This window comes from Protopterus annectens, chromosome 4.part0 (assembly GCF_019279795.1).
Source record: "Protopterus annectens isolate FY-2018-M chromosome 4.part0, PAN1.0, whole genome shotgun sequence".
In the NCBI taxonomy this organism is placed as follows: Eukaryota; Metazoa; Chordata; order Ceratodontiformes; family Protopteridae; genus Protopterus; species Protopterus annectens.
The window spans coordinates 1,895,109,920-1,895,135,652 of record NC_056733.1 but is presented as its reverse complement, the minus strand read 5'-3'; the positions used below and the strand labels follow the sequence as shown (position 1 = coordinate 1,895,135,652).

The 25,733-nt window shown below is 38.3% G+C and overlaps 1 protein-coding gene across 2 annotated transcripts in view; it reads right to left on the bottom strand.

Annotated features, from left to right (window-relative positions):
* LOC122800065 (calcium/calmodulin-dependent protein kinase type II subunit alpha) overlaps positions 1 to 25,733 on the bottom strand; it is a 1,141,826-nt gene that overhangs the window by 673,535 nt on the left and 442,558 nt on the right. For both annotated transcript variants that reach the window (XM_044069562.1, XM_044069563.1), the window contains exon 8: positions 16,199 to 16,241. In XM_044069562.1, the coding sequence (XP_043925497.1) occupies positions 16,199 to 16,241 (43 nt within the window). The remainder of the gene's footprint in view (positions 1 to 16,198; positions 16,242 to 25,733) is intronic.

Here is a 25,733-nt window from a genome sequence, read left to right as displayed (position 1 = left end):
AACAGGAAAGGTCCCAACACAGAACCCTGGGGGACTCCACTGTTGACTTTTCTCTATGTGGAGGTAACTTCCCCTATTTTGATTTCCTGCATTCCATCTGTGAACCGCATGGCAATCCAGTGAAGACATAAAAGTGTATTCTATTTTAATTTGCTTTTTTTACTATGCCTGGCCAAAAATTTTGACATAACCCCCAACTCAGGCATAGTAGAAAATCTAAACTTGGAATAAACCCCTACATCATCAGTTGGATTGCCAGCTGGCTCACAAATAGGACATAGGAGATTAATATGGTGAAACTACCTCTAGATAACTGCAAGCTTGAAAGAGTCTGTGAATTCCAAAATGACTTAGCCATCCTGTAGGAAGGTTTGTCCAAAACAAATGACAGCTGTCAGAATTCTGGAATGAAACTAAATGTCAAATATACATGATCATATCCTTTGGGAAGTTGTTTACCCCTCAAAACTACCTCACTGATAATACTCCCTAAAGAGGTGACCCAATCATTCAGGATTTGGGTACTTCTGGTAACAATGTCCTAACTTTCAAACAAAATGAATTTGCAATTGTAAGAAGGTCCTTCTATATTGAGCAGCTCATAAAAAAGGGGTTGCCTATAGATTTAGAGATGTCATTGTCCACTTTTACTCACCATCATTAAGCCAATCATCGAGTATAATGCTGCCATTGGCATGTATCTTTTGCAGATGCATGCAACAACTGAACGCCCACAGAATTAGGTTTCAAGGTCTAAACAATATCTCTTAGATGGACCAACTCAAACCTTGCCACTATGCTCCACATCATAGAGACTGCTAAGAGGTTACCTTTGTCTCCAGCTCAATACTGATGGACTTACTACACATCAGAAAGTCAAATGGCATCAGAAATATTTGGCCCGGGGTATATAAACCTCTTATACAACATCAAAAAACAGTATGGAGGAAAAGGTATATCTCACAGAAAATGCCACTACTCTTGAACAGACTTTCCAGCCACATAAAACAAAACTCATCTCTATTCATATTCAAGTGCAACCTAGATCTATGGATGGGTAATAGAGAATATATCCCATGCTTGCCAATGTACTACTAAAAGAAAGATGGAGTTCCTAAATGCTTTATCCCACACACAGGTCCTCTAAATGTATGTATGGGATGATCTCAGTTATCCTCGCTATGGGTAACATAATTATCCACCATGGGATGGATAAGGCTAATCTAAGACCAAAGAGGATCAGTTAATTCAATCACCAAAAGGAAAACTGGCTAGGCTTAAAATGGGCAGTAAGGGCACCTAGTCTAGTACCCATCTATGAACCTATGAATATATGAAGGCTTTAGTTTAGTCCAAGTAGTATTTGAACTGCCTGTGGACATGCAGAATATGAAGAATTCTTTCTTCTTCATTTTTAGGCTATGGAAAGAATATAGGAAGATTAATACATTTTTTCAAGGAAAAGCTGTTCCAGGCATAAAATAGGAATTTTGTCTCAAATAAACCCTGTCATTGTAAAATAAATGAGGTACGGTTGACTCACCATAAGAGGTTGTAACTAAAAAACTCTTCTTACAAAAGTCAGAGCAATGAATAATACTATCTTCCATGTTAAGAACCTCAAATCAGCTTAATGAGCAGGTTTAGTTGAAGAACAGTCATCTTTTCAAGCACAAAGTTAATATCCAAAGGATGAACTACCTGTTTCCCAGATGGATGGATATGTAAAACATTGTTTGCAAACTGCTTGACTTGAGGACTTAGGTTTATAGGTATATAGTAGGCTGATTATCACCCGGGCCTTAATAAGCCTAGTTGTGCAATCCAACTCAGTTATGTCCTTATGTATCATGTGCATTTGTTAGAAGGGGATATGTTTGTCAGGAAGTTTCTAGCGGTCATTGGGCAGGGGTGTTAGTTTAAGCATTTCTGTCTGCCTCTGACTATCAGAGACATAAAGGCCAGACCCTAGGTGAATTTCTAATTTCCCATGCATTAGTCAAGATTAAGCTTGAATAGGATTAGGGATGGCCTCTGCTTCACGTGGATGGGGAGCCTCTTCCAGAGCATGGAGAGCCTCTGACACAGACTTCTGTCTCACCAACATGACTTATTTATGTTACAAGCAAAATGAAATTGCTTGGATCTAGTGATTCTGATGTTGCTCATTTTGTGGATGTGTAAAAGGTCCATCGGAGTTGGATCCAAGGATGCCCTTGTGTACCAGGCATAGACTGCCTCCAGTAATCTGTAGGAGACTGTTATAGATATAGGGCTTTAAGGCAAACCATATAGGATAATGTGTTTATACACTGGATTCTTCCGGTAAGGAATCTTTATGGACATTCCAACTGTCGCATATGTCTAGTCAGGTCATATGCTGAAGAGGGCATTATACTCAATAATGGGTATGATGAGGGTTGAATAAAGTGGCACTATGACTTCCTGGGAACAGGACACCATGCCTTACTTATACGTCGGATGACATAGAAGGATTTCCATTTTCTAGTAACTGCTTTTTTGGTCATCAATAGTATTAAACTTATTAAGGACTTAACTATGTCTGTGCAATTCAGATCTTATATCCCAGCTCAAAAGAATCATTTCCTTAGTTGCTGCCATTTGTTCCCTCACCATTTATGTCAGACTACTCTTTATAAATTTTCTAACCTGCAAAATCTGGAAAGCATGTTTCAGTTTCCTCTTTCTCTTCCCCATCACATTACTAACAATTGATATCTACCTGAGGAAAAATCCTGTGAAGCCTACTTGAGGTTAAAAACATGTATACAAACACTTCCGTGCAAGAATCATACATCTTCTGGATTTTGCTGCATACCCATATGTTTCTTCCCATTGTTCCTTTATAATTTGCTTTTCTATTCCCTTTCTTCAATATTTTCAAACCTCCTGTAACTTATTCTTATAGGCACCACATAATATTTTATACACCATGGTAATTATCTTTTTTTAGCAGCATCTTCTGTTCTCGACTCGCCTAAAATCTCTAACAGAGCTGGTCTCTCACTTAACAATGCCATATCCGTTTCTTGTTGCTTGTACTGTGTTATAAACCCCTACTGGGGAAGACAATCTCTAATCAAACTCCTACTTTACCTCATCCTAATATATTACCTTCACTCTCAAATTATTTATTCCCGATACCTTGGTTCCTTTGCTATTTTTTTTTCAGAAAATTCCAGCTCCCAGATCTCTGACTACCAAATCAACTCTTAGGAGCATCATATCAATGGAATATTTACCTTGGGTGGCAGTTTTCTTAAAAGGCACTGTAAAGTATTTCATGGCGTCGAGTTGTAGTCATTTGTCTGTTTTAGACTCCCTTGTAAGCTGTTTGTGTCACAGAGGGATTCTATGATAGTTCCCAATTTGCAGTCTTCTGCAACCCTGGTCAGCCAAAGGTCCTTGACATTAGCCTTTACCTCTGAGAAGTAGATGGCAAATAGGAGTGATCCCAGCATGGAGCCTTGAGGTACCCTGCTGGTGGCTTGGTCTCTTAGTGGAGGTGGTATCACCAATCCTAACTTCCTGGGTCCTGTCTGTAAGCCAGTTGGCAAACCAGGGAATTATGTAGGGTTTTATGTCCAGTTTGTTGAGTATGTCATCTATACCTTAGCGGGGTATTGTATTGAACATCTTAGCCTGGTCCAGGTAGGTGGTATGCATTATTTTTTCCTAATTCATTGCCTTGATGACTTTCTCAAAGAAATCCACAAGGTTAAGTAGGCATGACCTTCCCACGACAAAGCCAAACTGTGTTGAGTCCAGTGTCTGAAGGTTGCCTATGTCTTTGTTGATCATTTCCATGATAATTTGTTCCATGGCTTTACATATTAGACTAGTGAGACTAACAGGTCTGTAGTTTCCTGGGCCATTTGATGGTCCACCCTTGAGAAGTGGGTTAACATTGCAGTTCATCATTCTCATTGTACAAAGTCAGTTTTGAGGTTGTAGTTGAAAAGTGACTTAAATGGTCCTGGTAAAAGTGGGGAAAAGAGCAGACGAGCCGAAATAACCAAGAAATAACTCTTGACAGAAGAATAAGAAAGGCCATAGGACAGTAAATTACACATAATGAAGAAACAGAGTCAAAGGCCCTTAGAAGGGTGTTGGTTCTTGGAGTGTCACCAATTAGAAAATCTCTTCCACTAACACATACATAATTTCTTAGATGAAGTTTTCTAGCCTTCATCAATACCTGCTAGCCATACTTTATAAATACCCCTGGAGACATACAAAGTGCAACGGGTAAGACAAATAACTGAAAGTGTAAGACAGATAAAGTAAATGTTGTGAAATGTCTGAAATCTTTGCCAGTGGGAATGTGATAGTAGGCATCTTTTAACGCTTGCTTTACCATAAACATAAGAAAGGTACTTTGGATTCTTGACAAAACAAATGGATTCTTGACAAAAAGATAGAGAAAGGAGAGTTCTAGGACAGGTCTCCAAGTTCTCTCTTTCTTCAGCACCAGAAATATAACTTCCCCCTTCATCAAGTTTCCTAAGCAGCTCAGCAGCAGAAGGCCAATACAGAACTTCCTTGTCAAGGAGAGAATTTAAGATCTCAGATTTAACATCCACTGGTAAGTTTTGAGAATGTAACACAGCAAATCTTCCCATAAATGACCTAGTAGCAGCACTCTGGAGACAGTATAAACAAAATCATAAGAATGTTTTAAAGAATGTTTGACTACACATGAAACAGATATAACTAAGGAATTTAAGAAAATTCCTAACCTTGAAATAGGGAAAGATAAGTAATCTTTTTCATGTTTTTAAAGGACAGAGGTAAAATGTGAGCCTGGCAGTTTAAACCTGTGAATGTTAAAATGGCAGAAGAATGCACTTTCTTCTCAAATCTGTCAAAAGCTTTCTCATCCTTGTCAGAGGGAATGGGATTAGCATTAGTAATCTGTTTAGCCGAAATAGTTTTAAATAAAGAAATCACTGCAGGGTCTGCTGTAAGATTATAAAACATGTATCTGCAAGTCTGTGGTCTGAAAATAACCTTCCTATATTAAAATCAATAATCTTACAATAAAACCTCAGGTTTTCCCATCACGGGAATTATCTACCCAGCGTTGAAGGATCACTAGGTTCCTGTTAGTTCCTTAAGAAAGACTGCAGTTTGGCAGCAAGAAAGCTCTGAAGCTTTTGATACCTTAACTACCATTTTATGTGCCTCTGCTCAAACCCTTGGCAGTTTCAGCATGTGGAAGGTGTCCTTAAGCTTTGAAAGCTCATTGGTTGTTCATATCTTTGGCAGGATATAATCCTACTAGCTTAGGCTACTACAACAGTGATCTCATTCATTCCCTAGTCCTGCAGATCCACCTGGACAACTAGGGTGAAAAGCTTCTAGAGGGATTTCATTTATGCAGCCATGAGGTTTGCTTGTATCCTCACCTGCATCTTGGTAATGAAGATAAGTTTAACTTATTAGCCTTACTCCTCCACTGGAAGGAGTATGTGAAAACTGTGTCACTTTGGGGGCCACTGTGCCTTCCACTATGCTAGTGCTTGCTCCCATGCAGTTCATTATTGAAGGCTACAGCCTATCAGTGGTTTGTTGCACCACATGTTCATCTCAATGTCATGAGTCCCACTCTTTCCTCCAAAGGACTGCTACAATCTATGACCACCTCCACCCCTGATGGGGAGACCCATCCACCCTACCGGGACTGTCAAGCATCCAAGTTAAAAAATGAACTTGGCTCATCTGTGTCATAGTCAGAGCTTTATTCCTGCATGCCAACAGAGCTAAGTGGAATATTTATTATTAATTAAACTTGTAAACCCTAAGCTAGATCTTCCTGCTCCAAGGGCTAATGGCACTTGTTCACTCAAGGAATATGTTATGACTGCAAACAAAAAATAAAATTTGTTACCATCTTAAATTGATTTGTTTTAAACAATTTTAGAACATGGCATATAATAAAGTACTGCACAATTAGTAAAAAGCAATATCATGCTTATAAAACTGTTAATGATAGCAAACAAACTGGACCTAAAAGAATGCAAATGAATGTGAATTTGAATGAATTTGAAGATGTACAAGAAAAGATTATAACTAAAACTAGAAAAGTGAATATGTACCAGATTTATAGACTATGCAAATTTACCTAATTTTGTTTGTCAAAATGAGATATCAATTATTTCAATGAGATCTTAGAATAAAAAGTCAATGATTAATATTTGGAAGAATGGTTCAGTGTTATTAGATATGTATACTTCTTAGTTGATGATAGACATATCTTTGATGTGCATTTATCTTTATTATTTTTCTTTTTATGATTCTGAATATATTATAAATATTGAAATGGTTGTTATGCTTTATGGTAAAATAAAAATATGTTTCCAAAGAAAAATAATGCATTTGAAATGTGAGGCTATGAGGTGAGAATACTGAACTTCTAACTAATAGAAGTGCAGAATCTGTATGGCTACCGTCCATGTCAAGTACAATGTTATGGTTCAGAGAAGAGAAATTTACTAATTACTAGAATCAAGAGGCATGATTGCACTAGCTAAAAGACAATATGTCTGCAAAAATAAAACAATTATTTAGCAGAAAGTTGTGGTATATTTCCATGGAGAAAAGTAAAGGGTTAGGCCATGTAGTCCTGGTGCCTAACTTAACTCATGATGTGATAACTGGCCAACATTTCCCTAAATTTATACAACTATTGAAATTATGCAAGGAATGGTCAACCATATCATCTACTAGAAATGCATAGCCCCAGGAAATAAAAGGCTATTGAGTGATAGCATATAAAATAACTAAAGATTTGACTCTCAGTAGAAAGGCTAAATAAATCTAATACCAAGTCTTGCCAAATGACTTTTGTTTTTAAAATAATGAAGTCAGTATGGAGGCTGAGAAATAATGTAAGTCTTGCCAAAGGGCTCCAGCTGTGAAAGCAATGGCAAGTCAGTGTAGGGCTTTACACTGAAGGCGAGTCTTGCCAAAAGGCTCAAGATGATAAACTAATAAGAGTGGTCAGTACACAGACAGGGAAAGATCTATAATTAAGAAAACAATAAGAGATGTATGTGTAGGAACTGAGAAAGAAACAAATGTATTATTACATTGGGTTGGGAGGGTGGCCTAATGGTTAAGGTGTTTGCCTTACAAACACAAGATACAGGGTTTGAATCTCACAGGGGATAACTGGCTAGGCTTAAAATGGCTCACAAGAGCAGTTAGCCTAGTACTAACCTATGAACCTATGAACATATTAATGAACAAGAAAAATGGAGAGCTTGAACATAGTTCTCAGCTTCTCTCTTTTTCAACAAAGCAGACACAGCCATTCAAAACCAGAAGCAGGACAGTAACATTAAAAAAATAAGAACAGTACTATAGGAGAGAAAAGGATACTGACAGTACCCAGTGGAAGAAAAATATTTCCAGAAGCTGTCTTTTAGAGGGGCCAAGGCAGATAAAGCGTAAAAGCCTTTACTTGTATTTTCATTGTAAAACAGCATAGCTTATATATCAAATAAAAATGATGAAAGCAAAGCTGCCTTGGTTGACTTATACATTAGCCAAGTAAACTTTTCAAAGTCTAAGTAGGAATACAGTACACTGAGTAGATCTAAAGAGAACATAGAATAGATAGGTGACCAAAAAAACAGACCACTCAACTATATATGCCTATTTTGAATTAAGAAATTACTTACCATGTAGGGTAAAAAAGACAGATACCAGATTCTGAATTCATCATTAATTCTGAGATCTTTAGAGCATTTGCAATGATGTTAGCACACAGCAACAGTTTGAATGGTTATGCAGGCTTGTGCAAGCTAGGGTTTTAGCCAGGTTTTACTGGCCTGGTATTATGAAGGACATAGAGAACTTTTGTGCAGCCTGCCCAGGGTATTAGAAGATAACACATAATGCAGGACTGAAGAATCCTTTGATACCCTTACTCACTGTGGATGCCCCTTTTGAACAAACAGTAATGGACTCTGTGGGATCACTACTAGAACAAAACAAGGTTCATCAGTCTAATGTCTTTCGACTTTTCCTGGTTAGGGGTCGCCACAGCAGAACACCGGTCCACTAATGATTGGCAGTGGATTATTCTAGTAATTACTGATGGTGCAACATTTTTTCCTGAGGCAGTACCCTTATGAAGAGTTAATTTCAAAGTCACAGCTAAAGAGAATTAGCATAGATTTTTCTAAGGTAGGAAATCCGCAAGAAGTTCTTACTGGCTAAGGCACCACATTCATGATCAGAATAATGCAAGAACTCTATCGTTTTTTAGTATGAATCACCCTAGGACAGATGTATTACTTGATTGCCTTAGTGAGACTTTAAACCCTGTGCTACAGAAGACTAGGGTGGACAAAATAAAAAGCACTGAGTACTTCCTTTTCTCCACTTTATTGTAAGAGAAGTTCTCTAAGCCTCATGTGGATTCACCCTGTTTGCACTGCTATATGGCAGATATTCCTGAGGCCTGCAAGATATAGCCAAAAGAAAAAATAGGAAGGAAAAAAAAACAGTATAACAGAAGACTTTTCAGAGCTGACAGTTTAAGAACTATACTGTCTATAGTAAGTGAACATATGGAGAATATCCAGGAGGCACAGCAGAGATCATATAACAGAAATTTCCATCCTACAGAATTCAAACCAAGAGATTAGGCATTTCTGTTAGTACCTACCACTGAAAAACAATTTCCTTGCAAATTGGCAAACAGCCCTTTGTAGAAAAAAGTTAAGTGAATATAAGGTGAGAAAAGCAAGGAAAAGAAAATAAATGCAGTTATATAACATTACTATTCTGAAACCTTAGCGAGAGAATGAAGTTGTTTGAAAGGTAAGTTAAGACCCCAACAGCATGCCCTGAGGTTAAAATAGGGGTGGCATTATCCATGTCTAAAATATAAGACATAATATAATTTACACTAAAAAATAAAGACATATTTTTAGATTTTGATGGTTGACCTAGGTTAATCCAGCACCATAAAGAAACCATGTCTAGTGAAAAAGTTGATATAAAAAATAGCAAATATAACAATCCCAACACAAAGCAGTAAGGAAAGTGGGACAGAATATTCTTAAACTTGACATCATAGAACAATAATAAACTGAACTGAACAGTCTCATTTTTCAAATCCCAAAGCCTGATGGGTCTATAAGATTTTTTGCAATGATTTTAGAAAATTAGTAGCATCTCTAAATATTATTAATCTCCAATGTGGGAGTGGATGAATTGGAAACTTGACAAGGCTATGATTTCTGCCCATTTTAAATAAAACAAAAGGCTCCTCAGTTTTACTACCCCTTGAAGCTAATGATATGATTGCATTCTCTATGTCTGATAGACTCTACAACTATAGAGTCCTGCCTCTTTGTCTCTATGGGGTACACACAACATTTTAGAGGCTGATGGGTAAGATTCTAAGATCTTATGTAGCAGCATACCTTGATGATGTTGTAGTCTTTCAAGACTATGAAAATATCACCCTGAAGTCTAAAGTGTTGTCAATTCCTTGTGCTCAGCTAGAGTGATAGCAAACTCCATTAGACATAATGTACGTATGACAGAAGCCCACTATATGTCATATATATATAGAGGTCAGAAACTGGGCAGACCACTTGCTGAAAAAACTGAAGCTGTGCAGAGCAAGCCTATGCAACTACAAAAAAGTCATACAGCAATCTGTAGGCTTTACAGGCTTTTACTGCCAGTTTTTGTTCCAGACTTTGCTACCATCACTCATCTCCTAACTTGACCATGTGATGGCTAAGGCCAGTCAATAACCAAATGGGATAGGTTAATTCAAACACAAAAATGGAAATTGGATAGACCTAAAATGGCCCACAAAGGCAGGCCTAGTACTTGCCTATGAACACCCCTCATTATGCTATATAGATAATATGCACTGCAAAAAAATGTAGTCTGGGACCTAAGAACTTGCATTGATAATTACCTGCCTTTTGATAATCATATGACAATGGTTGCCAGGAAATCCTTTCTATTAGCACAGCTAATTGCAAAATCAGCATTATTAAGATTTAAAGAAGAAATCATTTCCTTATACTCTGCATCACTCAAACCAGTTATCAAGTAGAATACCCTCTTTGTGATGTATCTTGCTAAATATATCAGACAATTAAAAAGATCCCAAAGGTTTCTAGCTAAAAATATCACAGAACTAAAGTCTCAGAGCTGTCAAGAAAGGCTGGAGGTTCTATCCCGTTATTCGGTGTCTCAAAGACTTTCAAGGGGATATCTCTGACTTGTTTACCATGCCATTAGAAACCCAGTTATCCTGGACCATTTGTACCTCCAGAAGTTCAATACTTTAACCAATACTAGAACATCTAAATCTTCACAAGCAGATAAACAAAACTAGGTAGAGGGACAGGTTTATAATCCAGCTCATTCTAAACTTCTGGGATAGGCTTCCTCTGCACATTAAGCAGTGTGATGCAGCCTGAGGGAGGTACTGGCAAATCATAAATGGTCACAAGACTCAATAGTCTTGGAATAACTATGAATATTTGACTATTTAAATTGACTTGACGCAAGGGAGAACTCCACCGAAAGTTCAATGGAAGAATGAAACAGAAGAAACATTTAGAAATCGGACTTATTTTGATAGCTCCTGACATCCTTAAATGTTTTCTCGTATATACCAGTGCCTCTGAAATGGTCATTAGTATAACGCTGACTGATATAGAAGAGCGTGAGGAACAGCTCGCTTGTTACATTAGCTGTAAATTAAAGATAATCAGCAACAGAAAAAAAATAACGTCTAGGAATTAAGTGGGCAATCACAACCCTCAAATATTACCTGCTATGAAACAAATTCAACCTCATAATAAACCATTCACCTGCCTTTCAGTGGCTGCATAGGCAGACAGATAATAATACTAAGTCTTCCCTATTGGCATTAATCCTATGACTTTATAATTTTGAAATCACTCAACATCTGAGGCATAGTTACCTTAATGCTGATTGCTATCCTTGACATCCGGCCTATCTACTACGGATTTCAGTGATGGTGAACCTATGACATGCATGTCAAAGGTGACACGCCATGCCATTTTGGGTGACACACCAGCTTGTGTGAAGGGCATTGAATTATTTTTTGCCAGGAGCCAGTTCAACAACACTGATGCAGAGGTAAGGAAGTTATTAACCTCAAAGTCTATTTGATATACTGTCTCAATAGAGTTTGCAAAGGGCAGTACTGACATCATTTTCTTTTCACGGTGGGTCTATATCACGTTGTCAACTTTTAAAAGTTCAAACACCATATGGTCGACACCATATGTTTGAACTTTAAAAGTTCGAAAACGTAATTAAAAAAAAAAAAACACAAAAAAATTACCTGAAGGTTGTAAGAATGGGGGCAAGCATCCCTGCACTCCACACCCCCCGCTACTTAAATATACCAACTCCAAGATCGCACAACACTGCAGGAAAGGGAAAGCTTCCCTTATGGAGATCTCCGTTGAAACGTTCAAAGTCTTACAAGTTCGAACATATGGTTTCGACCATATGACGTTCGAACTTGTAAAAGTTCGACAATGTGAATGGGACCCCTTCATGGCTACACTTCTGCAAAGGGCAAGTAGTCTGCATTTCTAAGTGTGTGCTGTTTTACATTTCTCCCAACTATCCTTCTTAATCCCTCCTAATACCGGCAAATTTTTACACTTAATGGCAATAATTAGATTTAGAAAGTTATTTTACTTCAGAAAATGTATATTAATTCATGTTCATTTTTTTCTGCCAGTGTCTCAAATTAATAGCACTAGTAGTTTAAAACTGTCCATGCCTCTTATTTCTAGATTTGTCCCTGATTCTGTTGAGATTTACCCCTGATGTAGTGAGAGCTATGCTGTTTTATTTATTTATTTATTTATTTATTTTTTAATTTATTTTTGTGTTTGGGGGGGGGGGTGACACACCAGCAGAGTCGAGTTAGGCATTTTCTGAATTTTTGACATGCTGGGCCCAAAAGGTTTGCCATCACTGGATTAGATCAATGGTTTCTTATGTGGGACAGGATTTATGGCATAGCAATGGCTGCTGAGTGTGGAAAAACATAATACTGTGAGATCATGTGACCCCAACTGCTAGCAACAGACAGTGTGCCTGGCTGTTTGCACATGATTTCAAGCAGTTCACACTGTGGCTATCCAGCACCTGACCACACCCAAAGTGTCTAGATATTTTGTGATGTGGCCAATGTATCTTGACCAACATAGACCTAACTTCTTTATCAATAGCCTGGGTTTGGTATTTGGTGAAAACACATGCACGCACACACACACGCACACACACACACACACACACACACACACACACACACACGCGTGCACGCACACACACACACACACACACACACACACACACACACACACACACACACACACACACACACATACACACATACAAACACACTCATACACACACTCATACAGTGTGTGTCAGATTTTTAATTCCTCTTAAACATAAATCACATCCTAGACATAAATTGCATCTTGTTTTGTTAATTTCTAGTCATGATTTATTAGAAAAGGCAGGTTATCCTCAAAATCTCCCATCTATGTATTTGTACTCACAGCAAGAGGTTCTCCGGTTTGATTCTCGGCTGGGGTGCCTTCTGTGCAGAGTCTGCATGTCCTCCCTGTGGTCGCATGGGTTTCCTCGGGGTGCTCCGGTTTCCTCCCACATCCCGAAGACATGCTGTATGTGGATTGGACACTCTAAATTGGCCCTAGGTATGAGTGTGTGCATGCATGTGTCTTCTGTGGAAGGTTGGGCGCCAGGCTGGCAACTTGACACCATAAAACTCCACTGCCAATTTGTGCAGACTGTTGTTCCACTGTGGTGACCCCTAACCGGGAAAAGCCGAAAGAAGAAGAAGAAGAAGAAGCTACAGATATTGGTAAAGTTCTTTTCATGTAAATTAAAAGACTTTTGCATATCAAAACAATCTCAGAGTAATTGTAAGCAAATGAATGTTACTAATAAAATATTGTATGCCTGCTCAACCTATTTGCAACCAGTTTTTAAAATCACACTTTATTAACACTACGTATATCTTGGTGATGCCAAATATAGGCTTCATTACTTTGAGGGATTTCTTCTTAGCCTTATCTGACCATCAAGAGCCCTCAGATACTCTATTCATCCTATTATATTCCCTGTTTTGCCAAATTCTACAATGCCTCATGCATCACCACATGGGGTTCCTCCTTCAGGACAGAAAGATCTTTTTCAATAGTAATTAAATAAGGTTCCTATATAATCGACACTAGGTCTGCCCTTTACAAAAATATACTGGTGTTTATTTTGTTTGGAATTAAGGGTGTATGTCTGTAAGTTATTGTAGTACAAATGATGACGTGAACAAAATTAACTACTCATATTAAATTCTGTACTTGCTATAGTTAAAGAGATGAACATACGGTAAGAAATTTACAGCCTTCATACAAGCAATATTTCAAATTCTACAATAAGAGTGAAATTATAAGACAGTGGCCATCACAAATGCACCTTGTTAAATTTAATGACACAAATAATATATATGAGAGTGAGATTAAAGAATTTAAATATAGGTTCCAGAAGACTGAACTTTTTGTAAAGCTTATACAATAAAGGTAATCCCACATTTACAGAAATAATTTTACTGCAGTTACTTTTTTATGAAGGACTTGAAGAAATTAAATTTACAGAAGTACCTAATAATGTGCAGGAGGTTATTCCAGAATTCGCAAAAAGTGATAGAGAACCCTAAGGTAGCCAATCTACTTTTTTTTGTGTAGAAGCTCTATCAGTCTTGTTATAGAAGCCCCAAACACTGACAGGAGTACCACCAATTGATAACTACAGATAAGGACAGGCAAGTCAGAGGAGTAGAACAGGCTGAGGATAACCACAGCTGTAATTATAAAGAAGACATCTAAACTCCAGCTGCTGAATGTTTTTCTTCGATGGACAGAGGTGGTACTCACCATGCTGACCAGAAATAAATCTGTACTGTTATTTGTATGCTCTAATTGTTCTTAGGTCTCCTGCTTGGGACTGGATATCACTCTAATTGACAGTGTTATCAAACATGGGGATAGGGTTAGCTGAATATCATCAGTGCTGAGGAACAAAATGAAATATGGTATGAAGTGAGAGAACAGCCAGTATTTTAATTTTCTGAGGCTTATCCATTTCTTATAATACTAATAAGGACTTAGATGTATAGCACGATTAATAAACCTATGGTGTATCTGTACAGAAATAATTTATACATGTAGGGGGAAAGCAGACAAGCTCATAGTAGTAATTAGTGCTAACTCTTGGATAACAGAAACCATCAGGGATTATACAGGTATCAGGCTGAATATTGTGCAAAAAGGATTACTAGTTCTACAGTGTGTCTGTATTGAAATAATATAAGAATAACTGTTAAAATTCACCCTTTATTCAAGTATCATTTGACTGTATTACTGAAGATGGCATAATATGTCAAACAGTAAACCCTGTAGAGGAATACACAATTTACTGGACTAACAAATACCCTGCAGAAAGCAGTATATACAGACTTTTTGGACTCACTGCTCTCCTCAAATAGTGAAAATGCATAAACTGTAGGAAATACTGTTTTGCAGGAACCAGTAATGCAGAAATAAAATTTGATTTTCTTTAAATGGTATATCTTTCTGCAGCAACATATTCAATCAGCATCAGCACTAGCTTTTCTTAATTCTGCATGAAACCAAATTCACACTCCTAAAGGAGATAAAGACCGACCTTACATCATAATCATGGCTACAGTAATTATTCTCTTTGTTAGTTTTGTTCATTTTGGTTATCAATTTAGTGAAATAAGATAAAGGCTCATTTGTGGGGTGAGACTATAAAAGAAAGACATAACAATGCAAACAAAGGGACTCAGCCTAAGCAGCACATTTCAGAATAGTGCAGTAATTTTACAACTGCAAAAGGTGAGCTATATCAGTCTGAATGTATTTACCAGTGGCTTTTACTGTTAGAAAGGTTATTTGTTGGGTGCTAGAAATAGGAAGCAAGGTTGATTGCACTCTGATGCTGAAACTTCTCATATCAGTCCTAATATGTGTTTGGATGTTAGAGAATAGAACTCATGTTCGACCACTTCAGCAGACCCCCTCCAGTTAAAAATGGTAAAAAAAAGAAAAACAAACACACACACACACACACACACACACACACACACACACACACACACACACACACACACACACAACATTTACACACATATCCCTAACTCTGCCCCTACCCATGTACCTTACCTTAGAAAAATTATTTCAGTAACAATATTGCTACTATTCAGACAGTTTATGTCTGAAAATGTGATGGGCTTTTGGTAATCACATCAGAAAACAAACTGTTTGCTTCCTTTTCTGATATATATATTTTTTTAAGTTTTTCATTATGTTGATTAATGCTATTGACTTTCAAAATGCCATCATTAATTGCATTGGTGTTAATGATTGTGCACTTTGATAAATAAAAATTTATTGTACATATAAATATAACAAAAAATAATAAATAAGTACACATTGCTGAAGGTAGTCTTGCCAAAAAAGAACCAAAGTAAAAAACAATGCAGATGTACCACCATAGACACGATAAAAATCTGTGATTTAATAAAACTTTTAAAAGACAAAACAAACAAAGAGAACGTACATATAAATATATGTGTATGTATATACATATATATATATATATATATATATATATATATATATATATATATATGCCTGCAAATATGTGTATACACACACACACACACACACAGATATGCATGTGTGTGTGTGTGTGTGTGTGTGTTTGTGTGTATATATATATATATATATATATATACACACACACACACACACACACACACACACACACACACACACAGAAATCTACATAAATTAAATCTTTCTCTATTGCATTTCATTACATTTTACCAAAGTTCAAGAATGACTGACATGGAAAACATCAACACTACATTTTTAGCTGACTTAAAAGCTGCAGCATAAAATTAATTCTAAGTAGGACTGAAGTATTTTCTAATCATAATTATCTGCATTAAACTATAAATATCTAAGCAGACATTAAATATGCCTCTTTAAACACAACTGTCATTAAATACAGCAAAACAATATGCAATACTTACCAGAGAAATTTCTCGTAGCTAGCATTGTAGTCAAAATTGCTCCCTAGATTTAGAAGAAGAAAAAGCATATTATTTTCATAAAACCAAAAACAATTCCAGCAGTGAAACATGTATCTGTCAGCTGTAAGGCCTGGAACTTATATGTGTCTCAAGCATATTTAAGGATTTTTTCATGCCATGCTGTCCTTCCTCTGTCCACAGCAACAGCATTGCTCAATAACTACAACTATTATATCAAGATTCAGGAGATGATGAAAATAATCTCTGTTAATTAGGACTCAGGAAGCATGCATGCAGGGGGCTTTTAAAAACATTTTGGGGATTACTGATACTAGTAAATACTGAGTGCAAATAAATATATTCTAATTTTACTGCATCATGCACATGTTTCAGAAATTAAGTGATTGGATTCAGTTTTAAAACAGCTTTGGCTATGCAAAATTAAATAAAAAATGAAAAGAAATTAATTCCATAGAAAGTAGGAATTGAAAGCAAAGAGGAACTTGCATACCCTATTTTCTTTGGCCAGAACCTTGTAACTGTACGTACAAAAAAATAGTATTTGAGCTAATGGTAACATTTAACTAATAAGCAAAATCATGACATTATGTGAACAAAATCTCCTTATGATAAATCTTATGCAGGTTTTGTGATCCTCTGTCATGGATGAAATTATTGCTGAAGTTTTTAATGTATTTCCTTGACTTTCTGATCAAATTCCTTTAAGTTCTGGCATGGTTTTTTAAGATATGAAATTTTTTCCACATATCATACAGGTTAACCTGTGTGAATAACATTATTCTGCATTTTTTAAGCAACTTTATTGAATTATCACTTGTGACATAGGCAAATTTACATTTATATAAAAGTAATCAAACTACATTGACAATTCACATTTACAAACATGTAGAATTTAGAACAATATATGTGATGCAGAATCTAAGCAACATTAAATAAATTATTCACTTCCTGCCCACACGTAAACCTCATTCTTGCTCCAAAACCTTTCTGCATGTGAAATTCCTACAATTCACATTTCTTCCTATGCAATTTACTCCCATCCTTTTCTAAAGATCCCACTTCCTGTTCCTGTTCTCCATTTTGATGTGGAAGAGGAAATCATGACTGTAGGTAAGATGAGGATATATATGGACCATTAAACTAAAGATTTCATCCTGTGACTCAGCTTTTATTTAATTACCATAAGGAAAGTAGCCTCTGTGGTTTAATAGACTAAGACAGGTAGCTTATGTAATGGTGTTCAAGGTTCTAATCGTGAAAGAGTTAGATATTTGGCATGTTAAGGAGTAATAAGTATTGGTTTTGGCTAGGCTTGTAAGGCCCTCAGGGCCAATAGCCTAGTAACTTCCTATGATCCTATGATGATATACACTGGAGGTGCTATCAGAATAAAGGGTCCCCACATTTTGATGATTTAGACCATCTATGTTCCAGCCTTTTTTATCCCATCATTACAGGATTTTAAACAAATCATGAAGGTTAACATACCTCTAAGAGGCAGTTTCCTCAGGTCACTCAAGGTACTGAAGAAATACAAAGAAAAATCAAAGAAGGTATCGGCTCATTAGAAAGACGTGTGAGGACAAGGAAAGGTGTACAATTACACATGGAGTTCAGCATAGTCATGCCAAGCTGGCCGATGATAAATGGCATTTGGCATAGCAACAATATTTCAATTTAGATTCATCTAACTTTTGTGATAATTAAATAAATCTGTACTGCAGTGCATAATTATTTTAACTTTATTCACTTAACCAGGTTAAGTCAAACAGGTACAAGTGCATCTTTTTGGGGTAACAATGGAATACCATTTGGTTAAGTGATATAGTTAGACTCACAAAGAAGGCAGATGTAGATAAATGGGAATCAACCCCAGAACTACTGCCTAAATATCATATCAACCCCAGAACTACTGCCTGAATATCATTAGCAGCCCATAAGCTGAATCACCTGCAATGAACTCTCAGGTTTATCTGGCTAATTATACCTGGATTGTGTTATACACCTTAATGCCAGGGCCTTTGTAGTCAAACTCCAAGTTGAGCTCAGCCTTATCCCACATCAGCCATTCTGTATTCAGATCCTTGTGTTTAACACTCTCCTTTGAAATTATTCATAATTTCCACATTTCCACTTGTTGGGAAGAATAATTATCAAGACTGCTGCTTGCTTTGGTTTTGAGAAGTGTAAGCTGACTTCCCAGCATTTTTTTTTTTTTTTTTTGCTTTATTCACATACTTTGAAGATTTGCAAATTGAAGAACACTTGTTAATAAGTACTTACTAGGCCATGAATGTTTAAAGTGGAAAGTATTATTAATTATTGTTAGTGACAGATCAACATTATTTCCTGTCCACAGTATGCATATTGCAAACTAAATAGGACTGCTACTGTCTGAACTTTACTAGCATTACATTTTACAGAAGAGTCTATAGAAATGGACCATTTGTTCTATCAGTTTAAGGCAACAGTCCACTACCAAGTTTAAATATTAATCTTTGTTTTTTTTTCTTTCCTTCAGTAAAGTTTCGTAGAAACTTTGTTATTATTTGCCTGAGCTGTACTACCACTGTATCTTTGAAATTTGACAGTTTTGAGCGTTTCTTTCATTTCAAAGGACGACTGTTTTAGGTTTACCTAAATAGGCTCAGCATATGAATTTGGCTTCTGTTTGTTATATCCCTTTATCTTTGAATAACATGATTTCCCATATTATAGCTTCTATTTGACAACTTTGTCGTGTGAAAACAGGGCTGGCTTTTGGTCGCTGGTGGCATCCAGAATACTTTTTTCTTCCTTTTACTCACAGTTTATCTTACTCTTCAGTTTTTCCTGTATTCATTCAACACAGTTTAAAGAAACCATTTCTTTACTACAAAAAATAAATAAATAAATACTGGAAAAGCCTAGTTGGCCTATGCCTATGGGTGAAAGTTATTTGAATTTAAATGATAAAAAGAGGACTAGAGTCTAAATTCCAAGATATTGTTTCCCTCCATTTTAGACATCCTTTATATGGACTTTATAACCATGCATAGCATGAGGTTTAAAACATTTTTGTGAATACATTGCATTGCTATAAGAATGCAGCAGTTTTCATTTTTGCTTTATAGTATCCTAGCACAGTATTTGAAGGATAGAGACTACATGGTTTGTCAAGAGATGCACTGGAAAAGGGTACAAAACAGACACAGAAATTCCCACTCAATACTATAGCTACAAAGTTATATGATACAGGGTTTGCTTTGAAGGATCTGTGAAATATTCTCTACTGTTTTGACTGTTTATTGTGACCAGTTTATTATTATTGTTTATTCTATCATTAAATCTTGATAAACAGACTATACCAGACTAGTATAAACTGGCTCTGCCACTGTACTGTTTAGAAAAAAAAATATCTTAGCAAGTTCTCATACTAAATTCATAGGTACGTACTAACCTAATGGCCTTAGAGCCTTTACAAGCCTAGCCCATAGCAGTGCCCTGGCATCGTGCATCAAGTAGAGCCACTGGAGTGAAACACAGGGTGAACTTTCTATTACCCATCCACTCATCAAGATTTCTCTTGAAGAGGGTCAGAGAGGTGCTCTGCTTGACAAGTATGGGAAGTCTATTCCAGAGCATGGGCAGTCTCTGGGTGAGGAACCTGTCCCTCCAGCATGTTCTGTTAATTGTGGTATTGAGGTTGAGGTCTCTGGAGCATTTGGTGCGAAGGGGATTGGGATTTCTTTAGCTGCAGCATTTTTAACAGAGCTGGGTCAGACATGGCTTTGTAAGTCAAGCAGAGATCACCTCCAAGTAGGTGATATGAGATAGGGAATAGCTGGAGCCTTTTGAGTCTGTCCATGTAAGACGTGTTTAATGCTTATGATCCTCTTCGTGAGGTACTTCTGTGGCCTCCCCAGCTGTTGCAGGTGTCTAGTGAGGTACATGCCAAATGGTGAATTATACAGGATGACTGGCCTAATAAGGGAAGAGTAGAGAGAGATGATGACCTCTTTCTTCCTGGATGCAAAACACTTGGTAATTTCTGACAACAGTGGCAGTGTGGTGGTTTAAGGAGAGGTTACTGTCAACCTGCATCCCCAGATCTCTTATAAAATGCCTTCAGTGTTCAGTGGGCTCCCATTGATGTGGTAAATAGTGAGAACTGAGTTTTTACCAAAGGGGATAATGATGCATTTGTTGGTGTTAAGCGTAAGGCCATGGTTTCCACACCAGTCATTGGTCTCAGTGAGGCCTTTCTGTAGGATGTCTGCATCACTTGGGGAGTTAAATAATGGTTTCCAGCTTGCAGTCGTCTGTGAACTTGGTCAGCCAGAGTCCCTTTGTGTTGGCCTGGACTTCTGAGAAGGAGATGCCAAACAGGAGAGGACCCAGGACTGATCCCTGTGGGACTCCACTCGTGACTGGTCAGCAGTCTGACTTGGAGTCCGTTACTTTTGCACTGTGTGTTCTATCAGTGAGACAATTTGCAACCCACCTAGTGATATAGGGGTTGATGCCTAGTTTGGTGAGTTTATCAATAATTCCCAAGTGGGGAATGGTATCAAAGGCCTTGGCCAGATCAAGGTAGACTGTATGTACTGCCTTACCTTCAGACGCTGCTCTGGTGACTGACTCAAAGAAGTCAACCAGGTTGAGCAGGCATGATCTCCCTTTCATAAAGCCAAATTGCATGGGGTCTAGAGTTTGGAGATTTCCTATATCTTTGGTAATCAGGTCCATGATGATGCACTCCATAGCTTTACATATCAGACTCATCAGGCTAATGGGGCGATAATTCCCAGGGTCTGTAGTTGCTCCCCCTTTATGGAGAGGGATGACTGTAGCAGTGCACCATTCAGTAGGAACAAAGCCTGAGGTGAGGCTGTGACTGAACAGGGCACACAGATGTGGTGGCAGTTCGCTTTGTAGTTCATGTAGAAAACAGCCAGGGATGGGTTGGGAGGGTGGCCTAATGGTTAAGGTGTTTGCCTTACAAACACAAGGTGCAGGGTTTGAGTCTCACAAGGGATAATTGGCTAGGCTTACAATGGCTCACGAGGGCAGTTAGCCTAGTACTAACCTATGATTGTATGATTGTATATTATCAGGTCCCATGGAAGCTGTATTCTTGGCCTTGGAGAATGCAGCTTTAACCTGGGCTGCAGTAATGCTGGGTGCCTGGCATTCTTCTGGTATTGTGATTGGTCCTTTAGGGGGGAAGAGAGGAGCAAAGTTGGCACTGAATCTGTTGGGCAGTATGTTGGCAATATCTGTTGGCTGAGTATAGGAGGTACCATTGTGCAGTATCTCAGAGCAAATCTGGGTATTGCCGTGAAGGTTCTTGATATAGCTATAGAAGCCTTTTGTATTTGTTTTTAGTGTCTGGCACAATTCTGCCTTCATAGCTGGCTTTAGAGGATTTGATGAGGGATCTCAACTTTTTGTTAAGGCTAATAAGGGAGTTTTTCCAGTCTTGGGACTTTACCTTTTTCTGCAACAGCTTCTTCTTTCTGTTGTTGAGTTTATTAATGGCAGGAAACCACCAGATTGGTTTCCTTTTTTGGAGGACAGCGTCTTGTTTCTGTTGGTTATGGCTAGTTCCATGCATTTGTGTACATGTTCATACAGTGAAATGGCGTATGATTTGACAGCTATTTTCCATTTGCATGGGTACCATGAAGTTAGCCACCTCTGTTTTCAGGAGTCCAAAGTCAGCTTTGGAGAAGGTTTTCAAGGTGGTTACCTTTGCGGTGGGTGTGGGTGAGATGTCGATTTCCATGGTGATTTGTTTATGGTCGGATCTAACCAGGGAAAGATTGACTATTGCTGTAGAGCAATGGTCACCCATGTCAGTAATAACCAGGTCAAGGATGTTGTTTCCTCTAGTGGGGGTCAGAATGAGCGGGACCACGGCACTGGAATTGATGAATTCCAGTAAGCATTGGGCCAGTTTATTGGTGCTTGAGTAGTTTTCCCAGTTGATGGAGGGGTTGTTGAAGTCTCCTAGTATGAGAGGGTGGGTTGGACCTTGATAGATTTCAAGGTGCTTAGGAACATGGAGTGAGAGTCTAGGGACATGGTCGGGGAACTATAGCAGGCTATGACCTGGATCACAGTCTTACACAATGTTAGTTGTACCTGAAGTATCTCAGATTCTTTATGCTGGGCTACTAGTCTGGAGGTGTGTATATCTTTTCTGAATATGGAGACACCACCACCTTTGGAGCTTCGGTCCATGTTTTGGGGCCGAAAGGTGTGGAATGAGTTATAGCCTGGTAGTGCAGGGGTGCTTTCTGCTGCTTTAAACCATGTCTTCATTACAGTACAGATGTCGATGTTCTCCATTTTGACGAGTGCTTCGAGTGAGTGGATCTTTAGCTTTAGACTTATAGCGTTGAGCAGCATGACCCTCAGATTGTATTTATTTATAGCTGTTATGGTGGTAATTTGGTCTTTGGAACACCACCTAAAAAAATTCTTAAGTTAAGCTAACAGCATTCAGGCCTGAAAGCCATCGAAGTATGTGAATTCCTTAAAGCCTTGATCAAATACCAGGTTACCTACCAGCTCAATCAACCTATTTTTTATTAATGGATAAGGGTTCTGACATCATAATTGTCAGTGCTAACCTTTTAAATAAGCAGAACATTTTTTGAGTAATATATTAACTTTTTGTTGTGGTTTTGTACACTTTAGTCTGAAGCATATAATTATTGTTTCATAGGTTCAAAGGAGGTTACTTAGTAAATGGCCCTAGGGCCTTTACAAGCCTATCCATGTAAAAATCTGTGTACCCTAATTGACCATAGTTATATGGCCATGGTTACCAGACTGGTTCTATGATCAGCACCAACTACTCTTGTCCATGAGGTACTGAGGTGCCAACTGTCACCCATCCAATTGTCAAGGTTGCACTTAATAGGGTCATTGAGGAGCTCTGCTTCATGTGATGTGGGAGCTTATTCCAGAGGAGTGGCAATGTATGAGAGCTATATCTGTCTGGGCAACATGTTCTGTTAATGTCACAGGCTAGGGTGAGATCCCTGGAGTCAGGGACACTTGTCCCATTTGATTTGCAGGTAAGCAGCATTTCCATTAGGGCAAAGTTAGGGACTGCTCTGTAGGCCAGGCACAGGTCACCTTTCAGCAGCCTATGTGATAGAGTGGCAAGGCTTTCAATCTTTTCATTTGTCACATTTTGGAGGCCCTGGATTCTCTTGGTTAAAATCCTCTGTGGGCTCTCCAGTTGCTGCAGGTGTCTGGTGAGATACATACAGAAGGGAGCATTGTACTCAATTAGTGGTCTGATAAGGGTTGAGTACAGTAGAGTTATAACCTCCTTAGTCTTGGATGTGATGCCCTTAGTTATGAGATGTGCAATATAGAAGGCTTTCCTTACCCCTGTGGAGGCATGGTGACCAACGTTTAGATTGCTATCAACCTGTATTGCCAAGTCTTGCACTACTGGGTTTGAGCTTAAAGGGGTGCTATCTATACCATAATTAGCGAGGGCTACTTCTTTGATAAAAAGGATAATGAGGCATTTTTCTGTTTAGTTTTAGTCTGTGACTTTGGCACCAATCATTTGTCTGAGTCAGCCCCTTCTGTAATATGTTGACATTATTGGAGGACTCAATGAGTGCATCTAATTTGCAGTCATCTGCAAAACTGGTAAGCCACAGGCCATCTGCTTTCATCTAGGCCTCAGAGAAATATATTTCAAGCAGTAGAGTGCCCAGCACAGATCCTTATGGTACCCCACTGGTAACTGGTCTACTGGTGCAGGTGGACTCCCCAACTTTGACAATGGGCATTCTGTCAGTGAGCCAGTTGGCAACCCATCTAGAGACTTATGGGTTAATCCCCAGCTGGGACAGATTCTCAATGAGCCCTGAGTGGGGAATGTGTCAAAAGGCTTGGCTAAATCAAGATAGATGGTATGTACTGCTTTGTCCTCATTCAGGTCTTTGGTGACATTCTCAAAGAAGTCCATCAGATTTAATAAGCAAGATCTACCCTTGATGAAACCAAACTAGGTTGGGTCAAGAGTTTGAAGGTTGCCAGTGTCCTTGTTGTTAAGGTCTCTGATGATTCTTTCCATGGCATTGGAGATAAGGCTGGTTAGGCTTATGGGTCAATAATTTCTTGGGTCAGTTGATGGACCCCCTTTGTGTAAGTGGATTACTATTGCTGTTCTGCTCTCTGTTGGAACCAAGCCAATGCTCATCTATGGTTAAGTGCCAAGTGGTTCTGCTAGGTTTATTTTAGATTATTTAGTAAGCAAGCTGGGATGCTATCTGGTCCCATAGAGGCCGTGTACTTGGCCTTGGAGAGTGGTTGTATGACCCGTTCTTTGGAGATACTTGGTAGCGGACCAGTGTCAGGAATGCTTTGGGGTATGGCTGGAGGGGATAGGGGGTAAAGTTGTTGCCTAATATGTCAGCTAGTAGGCTAGCAATTTCCTCAGGTTCAGTGTGAGTGGTACCATCCACTATAAGTTTAGCACACAGCTGGGCATTCTCTTTTAGGTTTCAGACGTAGCTAAAGAATGCCTTATAGTTGTCTTTAGCTAGGAATGCTAATTTAGTCTCATAACTAGCCTTTGAGGACTTTATAAGATATCTGATTTGCTTGTTCAAACTGTGGAGGGTAGTTTTCCTCTGTTGAGTAAGTTCCCTCTTGTTCTTAGATATTAGTTTCTTTTTTTTTTTGTTATATAACTTATTTATGCTTACAGTCCACCAGGGTGGCTCGTTTTTTTAGGATGATCTAGTTTTAGTCCTGTCAGGTACAGCTTGATTCAATACATTTGTTTAAGTGGATATATAGTGCATGTGTGTACTCTTCTCCATAGGAGTCATTGTTGGCTGTGTTAGCAAGGGCTTTAAAACTTTTTATAGCACCGCTTAGTAGGCTATAGTTTGCTTTGGAGATATTTTTCAGTTGTTTTGCTCCTGTGGAGGTGTCAGGTCTAATCTTTAATTCAAATGAGACTGATTTATGGTCTGACCTTACCAGGGAGGGAAACACATAGGGGATAGTGCAGTGGCCCCCTCCATGTTGGTCAGTACTAGGTCTAGGACATTTGAACCCCTTGTGGGGATGCAGACCAACTGTTCCAGGGCATTTGAAGTAATAAAATCCAGGAACCTCAGAGCAATCATGTATCTGCTCATATAAATCGCCTAATCGATGGACAGATAGTTGAAAGGTCCCATGACCAAGCTGTTTGGCAGTATACTGAGCGACTCAAGCAAGTCCAGGTAGGCAGTGTGCTTATCCTAGTTCATGGCAGGGGACCTGTAGCTAGCGAGGATGTGGTCGGGTATTTTGCCTATAAGTATTTGGACCTGGAATAGCTCAAGGGATTTGTAGTGTTTTACCAGTCTTGATATGTATTTGGATTTAATGAATATGGATACACCTCTACCTTTGGTTCTTTATTGTTTGTTTTGTGGTCTAAAAGTGTGAAAGACATTGTAGCCTTGTACCGTCTGGGTGGTCTCTGTGGCCTTGAAGTGTATCT